General features: G+C 29.7%; 1 protein-coding gene across 1 annotated transcript; it reads right to left on the reverse strand.

Moving 5' to 3' along the window:
* Positions 1–1,077: 1,077 nt before the first annotated feature.
* LOC136074436 (uncharacterized) lies at positions 1,078–1,983 on the reverse strand. Its single transcript, XM_065786753.1, has one exon. The coding sequence runs from the start codon at positions 1,981–1,983 to the stop codon at positions 1,078–1,080; it is 906 nt and encodes a 301-aa protein (XP_065642825.1).
* Between the last annotated feature and the right edge of the window lie 7,342 nt (positions 1,984–9,325).

Consider the following 9,325-nt stretch of genomic DNA (forward strand, 5'->3'; position numbering starts at 1 on the left):
GCAATATAAATCTATCTTTTATTTTATTTTTAAAAAATATTGTTTTTATCCGGAATTAGGTGTTTATGTCCCTAATTCCGGATACGTATAAAATACAGAAAAACACATACACAAATAATATTAACATTAAAATAATTATTTTAATCCATTAAAAAAAGAAATCGTTTAATAAAAAAAGAATATATGTTATTTTATACACATTCGTTACAAATAAATTCCATGGTTGGACGATAATCAAAGACACATTCAATGCATGACCAATTTGAACATTGCTCACACGCAAGCCATTGGTTATCTAAGTTATTTGTCCAATTAATTTCGCAAGAATAACATAGAAGATCATAAGATACTAAAATTTTATTTGAAGCTTGAGGAAAATGAGGGTCTTCTAATTGATTCTTTGTCTTTATACCTTTTTTACCTGGTATTTTAGACGACTGACTTTGTCTCAACTTTTTTTTTTCTTCTCTTTTCTGTGCATTTTTCGCTTTTTGAGTAGCAGTGGAAATCTTTTTATGTTTTCTAGTAAATTTCTTTGCAGCTTGTTCATCTAATTTTTGTTTTTTTGATGCTTGTTCAGCTTCATCGTAAGCTATGGCATCCGCCGAAGTCATATTATAATTAGCTGGTCGCTTTATTCTCTCACTTTTTTGAACTCTTTTATTTAGAGTTGGTGTCAATTGATCTCGAAGCATATTTAACACTGATTTGTTTATATCTTTGCCCACTTTTAAGCAAAAATTCACGATTTGACATTCTTGACGGTGTGTTAGGTGCATTGGTAGCATTTCCCATAACTAATGGACTAGATACTGTTGAAGAATCAAATAAATTTTCAATATTGTTGTTTTCGACAGCTTGAAACACAGCACCAATGGAAGTTTTTTTAGAAGAAATTTGCAAACGATCGAGTGGAAATATAACAGTATTTTTGAAACCACTCCGTGCATTTTCAGGTTTAAACCCACCATTTTGGATGAGATCCTTAAACATGGCCGGAAAATGTCGATTAGTCAGGCTTTGAAAGTGATTTTTAGTCAAATAACTTTCGACAATTCTCTTTACTGTTTTTACTCTTTACCCTTTTACTGTTTTAAAAACGCCAACATCTAGTGGCTGTAAAAAATGGCTGGTATGAGCCGGCAAACGCCAAAGTAAAATAGAACTTTCTAAAACTTTTTTTTTCAACTCTAAGCTCATATGTGAAGCATGGCCATCAAGTATTAGAACTTTAAATCCTGAAAGTTTGTTTGCGTGAGGCAAAAAAACTGTTTTAAACCACGACAAAAAATGTTCGGATTCCGTCCAGCCTGAACTACTACTGTTATAATAAACATTCTGGGCACCGCCTTTGCACCAGTCTTTCATAACATGTTTGCCTTTATAAATTATTTGATGAGGTAAATAATTACCGAATGCGTCACAACAAGTCAAGATTGTTGTCATTTGTTTTTCATTCGATGGTGCAAGCTTTTTAGGGTTTTTTGTTCCTTTTCTACAAATAATTTTGACTTTGCCTTGAACAAATTGCAAACCAGACTCATCACAGTTAAATATTTGAAACGGCTTATCGCCTAAATTATGTTCATTATATGCTACTGCTAATTGCTCAAACCAATTGTCAATTATAGCTGGTTGTGAGGCCACAGCTCTAATAGTTTGCATACCGCTTACTTTTCTTGGGCAAATTACTTTACGATATTTATTCATGAAACCGGAGTACCATTTTCTAGTCGGTTTGCCTTCTTTGAATAGACTACATTGGTTTGATTTTTTTAAATAGTTTTCAACAACAATAAACACGCCTTTTCTATTCAAGCCGAAGCCTATATCACTCATAAATTTTAATAAATCAACAATAATAGCTTCAGTGATGTTGCTCATCTTTCTTGGCGCTCCTCGATTATTAGATGATCCTTTTGTTTTTTCAAAAAGTGTAGATTTTGCCACATTATAACACTTAGCAGCTTGTGCGTATGACATTTTTTTTCAGTAACAGCTTGAATAGCTAGCTGGATTCGACTCTCTCGCTCTTCTTTTTGTTTAAAATTATCCATATTCTTTAATACAGAATACAATTAACACAAATGCGTTAACTTTATGGATGCTAAAAAAAATAGCTGTGTCTGGATTAGTGTCAATTATTTTTTCCCTGGTGGCTATTTTATTTTTTATTACTTTCATGAACATAATATATTATATTTTGTGCATGAAAGTGATAAAAAATAAAATAGACAAGTGTAATTAACTGTATCCGAGACTCAAAAGTGTATTTGTTTATTTCTGCTGGCTAATTTGTTAATTATTTTTTTTAGGTACATAAAATAATAATTACCTCTATCCGGAAATAGGTGTCTTTTTTTTTTGGCTGGTAGCAAATTTGTTTTTCGATTTTTTCAATTATTTCAAAAGGTAATTTAATTTTTTTTGGGCTAAAATAATCAGCATAAAATTCTGCACAAAATAGTGTTTTTACTTGTTAATTTTTTTGTTGCAAGTCGAAGTTATTTTTTTCCTTTTTTTTGTTTTATTAGTTATGAGAGATTTCAAATTGAAATCTTTCATTATTGCATTAGTTTATATAATTTTTTTTTTAATATTTTTCGATTTGTCTGTTAAAAACGTTTATTAATTAAAAAAAATTATTCATAAATTCATTATGTTAAGGGAGTTATGAAATTTTTTACTAAAACCATCCGGAATTAGGTTACATCCGGAATTAGGGGTTTTTACGGTATGGCTATGAAAAAAATAAAAATAGATTCAAATATAGAACCGTCTCCTCTATTCGAATTGATAAAACTACATGCCGATTCAACTCCATTTTTTTCTTTTTTTATACAATTTTAATGGGGAGTCAAATTTTTTTATATATTTTGTATCGTTGCGAACAAAATAGCGCTTGAACCGAAACAGATATAAAAATAATTTTAGCACTATCTTGTTGGAAATTTAATTTTAATTCTGATAGTATAATTTTTATGCAGCTAGAACAAAAAGTTGGATTAAAAATCAGAAAATTAAAAAAAAACTCTTTTTCCTGTTACTTGTCTTCCCTTATCATTCCTTATCATTATTCCTTATCATTATACCCTACCATTATTCCTTATCATTATACCCTACCATTATTCCTTATCATTATACCTTATATTATCATTCCTTATCATCATTCCTTATCATTCCTTATCATTCCTGATAAAATCGCACACTCGATTAATTACTTAGTTTAGTTTTTCGCGAGTGATCAAGCGCCTATCTTTATCTAATTAACACTAATGTTACTTCCGGTTTAATTTAAAATGAACTATAATGTTATTTGTTAATATAATCATCTCTTACTCATTAAAAATAATTATTATATTATTTCTCAATATAATCATCACTCACTCAATTCAATTTAACTCACTCACTTTAACATGTCAACTAAAAAAACAAAAGCATACAAGAAAGGTGATATACTAGCCACATTAACTGATATGAAAAAAAGTAAAACATCATTGAGAAAAGCTGCATTGAAAAAGGCGTTCCAGTCTTAACGCTCAAAGATCGCAAAAGTTACAACAACAAAGGCTTTCATGGCTCAGGTACAACAATGGTACTCTCAAATGAAACAGAAAGATTTATGGTGCATGCGCTCCAATTACTTGGTGGCTGGGGTTATGGTTTACCCCAAATGAAATCGTAGAATTTGTATGTGGCTATCTTAAACGCGAAGATCAATTGCACTTATTCAAAAATGGCAAGCTTGGCAAAGACTGGTTTAATACCTTTATGAAGAGATGGTCATAAAAAATTTTAACAAGAAAAGCGGATAACTTGGCATTTAAAAGAGCCATTTCTTGTATTCCAGATATAATTGATCGTTATTTTAAATGCGTCGCCAAGCAATATCAATAGACTGGTATAACTTCTGGCTCACATATTTGGAATTGTGAAAAATGTGTATATCACAGCTGCAACGCTGATGGGCATTTTTCATCACCATTTGTGATATACAAAGCCAAAAGAAACTTTCCTTCTGACTGGGCAAGAGGTGGTCCAGTTGGCACCAAATATTCAATTTCAAAATCAGGTTGGATGGAGCACGATATGTTCATTGAATGGCTGAAAGAAGTATTTATAGCCGAAACTGAACAAATTGGTGGTATTCATATTTAAGTATTAGATGGGCATACAAATCACATAACTTTGGAAGCGGTAAGCAAAAAACACAACATAATCTTGATTTGTTTACCAGAGCATTCTTCACATATTCTACAACCATTAGATAGAGGTGTCTATTGTCATGGCAAACAAGCATAGAAAGAAATTCTTAAAAATTATTACAAAGACTCAAAAAGAATTTAGATAAACAAATTTTTCCAACGTTGCTTAAACTGCTGTACGAGAGTGGTAAATGTTTTACACGCCTGCACGCAATCGTTGGTTCCCAGTACACTGGCTTATTTCCAATTAATAAAAACAATATAAATCATAAGGTGTTAGCAATCACACAAATATTTAATCCACCTTCATCAACTTTAGCAGCCTTCGCAGCGCCTACACCATCTGCTTAGACACAGCTTCATCATCTTCAACAGCCGCCGCAGTACCTACTCGAACTACACACCGATTACCATCTTTCTCAACTACACCAGCTTCAAGTTTTGATAAGTATCAAGCATGTGTTGAGCGTTGCGAAAACAGTACCGAGATAGAGTTGGAACAGTTTTTTCAAGCCAGAAATCAATCGCATGTTAAGAAATTGAATCAGTGCAACATGTCAAAACTTGGTGGAAAATGCATTACCGAAGAAAATGTGATCGAGTTCCTCAAACAAAAAGATGAAGAAAAAGCAACAAAGAAAGCCATGAAAGTTGCTAAACTTAACGCAAAGCCTAGACTCTTTATGCCAAGTACTCAAACGCCTGAGCATAACAAGGCTGAGCAACCTCAGCAAAACAACAATGAAGAACAAGTACCAGCAGCCAAACGATTAAAAGTTGCTTAAAACCGCACAATTTTTTTTCTTTACATTTAATATTTTCGATAACTTTATTATTATTTTTTTAACATATATTTATATAATCTTATGTAGTTTTTATTTAGTTAATCTAATAAAAAAAATGAAAAAAAGAAATGGAAAATAAAAAGTTATTTAATTTCTATTGATAAGTGTGCGGTTTAAAATATTTTACAACTTTCTTTGTTTTAATAAATATATTTTCAATAAAAAGGTCAGCTAATAGAGTATACAATCTTTGTTTTTTGAGCTTGGATGAAAAAGTGTCCATTTAGTTTTATCAATGTTTAGAGACAACTTATTTATTTTGAACCAATTGAAACTTTTTAAGCTCGTTTGTCGTGTTATTAAAAATTTTATTTGTATTTTCATGAGATAAAAACAATTTTGTGTCATCTGCAAAGATTATGGCTGATAAGTTTGAACATTTATTAAGATCATTGATACATATTTAAAATAAAAGTGGTCTAAGTATGAATCTTTGCGGAACACCGCAGGTAATATTTATTAATACCTGATTTGTTAAATAGCTTTTGAATTAATTAAATGTTGTATCTTTTATACCATAAAAGACTAAGTTTTTTAATAAAATATTGTGATCAACGTTATCAAAAGCCTTGTACAGGCCTATAAACACTCCTAATGCAAGTTAAAATTTTTTAAAAGATTCTAATATATTGCGTGTAAGTTGGAGGGCAGCATGCTTAGTTGAATTATTCCTTTTAAACTCAAATTGGTATTCATAAAGCAATTTATTGTCAATAAGATATGTGCAAACTCGGTCATAACTTATTCTCTCGATAACTTTTGAGATAAATGGAAGAATTGAAATAAGGCAATAGTTATTTATATTAGTATGATCAACGGTCTCGAAAACAGGAATTATCTTTAGATGATTTTGAAAAGATCCTTGAATGGTAGATGCTCTTAATACTTTATAAAGAATGATTTTGATAACATCGTATGAGTCGATTATAATATTTTAATTAATGCCATTAGATCCTGTAGACTTTATTTGTTTTAATGATTTAGAAGCATCATCGAACTCGTAATAAGTCATTTCAATAAAATTTATTTTTGAGTTACTTAGAATTTGTACATCATTAAAATGTTTATCTTTTATGTATAAAATGCTATTGGATAATTTTTTCAATAGTTGTAAAGTATTTGTTCAATTCAATTGCAACACCATTTGATTCACATTTCAATTTTTATTTCAGGTGCTCCAAAAAGTCCATACGGTCTTATCACAAAGCACCACGGAAAAGCAATACACACCTCCTTCCTTAACGATGCAATTAAACTTGCCCAGAGGTGGCGTTGAACAACGCCACCTCTGGGCAAGTTTAATTGGATCAACAACCAGTTTAATAGATTTTATCTGATTAAACTGTTTAAGAGATATTTTCAAAACCATATATATATATATATATATATATATATATATATATATATATATATATATATATATATATATATAAATTAGTAAAAAACACTTATCTAACTTTTTTCTTCTATATATATATATATATATATATATATATATATATATATATATATATATATATATATATACATATATATATATATATATATTCATATATATATATATATGTATATATATATATATATATATATATATATATATATATATATATTGATATTTGAGGCTGTTTTGTATTATAATAATAAAACAAAACTCATAGTCGTAAAAGAGTGCTATATATATATATATATATATATATATATATATATATATATATATATATATATATATATATATATATATATATATATATATATATATATATATATATATATATAGATAGATATATAGATATATAGATATATAGATATATAGATATATTGACCATTAAAAACAAATACAATAAGTCTATTTATAGTTTGATGAAGAGGTGCTACACCAGCCCCCTCTATGCTGACGAAAATAAAAACACAGACGCTGCAGACAGTTGTGTCTCTAAAAGTTACTTTTTTATGCTATCTTCAAAAGAATTGATTGTTGAAGCGTTTACTGCTGCTTGGGAAAGTGCATTTCATAGGACAACAACTTCATTTGAAAAAAAGTGATGTCGTTTTTCACATTTTTGTACAAGCTGGCGTTCTAGTTATTGGTTATGCTCTCTCAAACTTTATTGTTTGAAATTTTTTGCGGGACAAAAAACTGACAAGTTCGAGTTGATGCGTGAATCTAAATTGCTAGATAAAGTCTGCTCTTTTACGGCGTTCTTTAAGTATTGTTAGACCAAGCTGTTGGAATCGATTTTCATAGAACGGGTGTTTAATAGTTGATATTGTTTTTGTTGCTCAATGTTGGACTTCCTCGATAGCTTTGTTGGGCTTTAAATACATTTGATAAATGATTACCTAAGTAGTCATTTATCAAATATCAGTCTTCGATAAATGCATTTGATAAATGATTACCTAACTCTATTGCGTGATCAGTTGAATACTACGCGATTAGTTAAATTTACAGTTGAATTTTTAATTGGTACAAAGTTGTTTTTAGCTAAAAGATGCTATGTAATCATTCGTACAATAACCTATACATGGGTTGTACGTTATACGTCAAAGCTCTATAAGACAAATGTAAGCTTGTACTTGAAGGGTTTGAAGTGATTTTAAATTTATAAAATAATTTTTTACGCAAAACGTTTAATAGATTGCGTCAGTGTCGCGTGGCTTAAGGACATGATTGGATTGGACAGGATTGTTTAACAAAAAAGATTTTTAAAATCTTAATTTTACTTTTATTAAAGCAGTTATTAAAAAAATTATGTTATCTAGTAAAAGAAATTTTTGTGGGTCTTGTTGGTTTGAGTATTTTTTATATTATCTTTAAAAAAAGCACTTACAAAATTTATTTAAAAAAATAAGTTTTCAGGCCAATAAAGAAACAAACCATGGTTGTGTGTTTTGTTAATCGCGGTTAAACCAGTGCGTAAATATGTTTTTAAATTTGTTGTGTCTTGCGCAACGGTACCAATGCTTTAATTTTTTTATCTGAAAGTCACGGTAATAAAGGTTGATTGGTTCATTTTAAGTCACGGCTGCGAATATTAATGGTTGATTTTGAAAGTTTTATTTGTACAAATTTTAAAAGAATTGCGGCTTCACGTTGTACGTTTAGCTTGTGGTATTTCATAGGTGTAACTTCCGCGGTGATCACGGTTCAAGTCGCTTTCTTTTTCTTTTTTTTCTTTTAAAAATATTATAAGAAAAATTTCTTTTAATATTTTTTAACTATTTTTTATTGAAAGCTTTTGTGGTATATTGAAAGTTACATTGATTTTTATTATTTATATACATTGACTGATTTAGGAATACAATGGACCACACATAAATCGATTAAGGGTTTGGGCATGCATTCTTTAAATAAAAATAAAAAAATCGACCAATCAGAAATCACTACCGTAACTTTAAGAAAAAAATTAAAGCGACGGTACCGTTGCGCTAGACACAGCGTTTTAAATTATTTAAATTACCCACTGTTTATCTATAAATAGCATTAACAATTATCCTTTTAATCACAATGACCCAATACCTTTTTTAAACACACTTAGATAATTTTGTGGTATAAAATTAATAAATTTATGGAAAAAAAGTAGCAACAACTCATCCAGTACGGATTCATACCTCACAGATTCATGTCTCGTGATTCACTAATGCAATTTCTTAATTAAAATAGCAAATTTTGTTTGTCATATTTACACTAGGTCTCTGTAAGACAAACTATTTTCAGTAACAATTCTACGGAGGAGGGGAGGGGGTTAGAAAGCAGTCGACACCTTATTAAGGTCCCCCCCCCCACCTCCCAAGTAAATTAACAAAAGAGAGTCAAGTAAGTCAACACCTCCTATGTGTTTATTATAAAGTTGAACTACATTTGGACATGAAACCAGGATTTTTTTGCCTTCTGATTTTGAACTTTTGTTGTTGGTTGGCTACCAACATAGTTTGACAACAAAGTTACCATTTTATTATCAAATCAACACACAGCAGAGTACTTTACACCTTTAATAAAAGTCAATTGCTCAATATGATACCCACGTTTTTGCTTTTTAAGTTCTTTTTTCGTTTGTAAATGGCAATTTTTTATTCGGTTTTGACGAACAGTTCCTAACATAAGTATACCTTGGCCATACATATAAATTTGCTGTGGTATACTGTTAAACCAGTTTTCAACATACAATTTATGGTTGAAATTATGAGGAATAATGCGTGCAAGCTTTATAAAAACGTTTCCACTAGCACCAATATCTGGTTTATTTAGAGCACACACATTGTCAGACTTACCAGTAG

Source organism: Hydra vulgaris, chromosome 01 (assembly GCF_038396675.1).
Source record: "Hydra vulgaris chromosome 01, alternate assembly HydraT2T_AEP".
NCBI classification, from domain to species: domain Eukaryota; kingdom Metazoa; phylum Cnidaria; class Hydrozoa; order Anthoathecata; family Hydridae; genus Hydra; species Hydra vulgaris.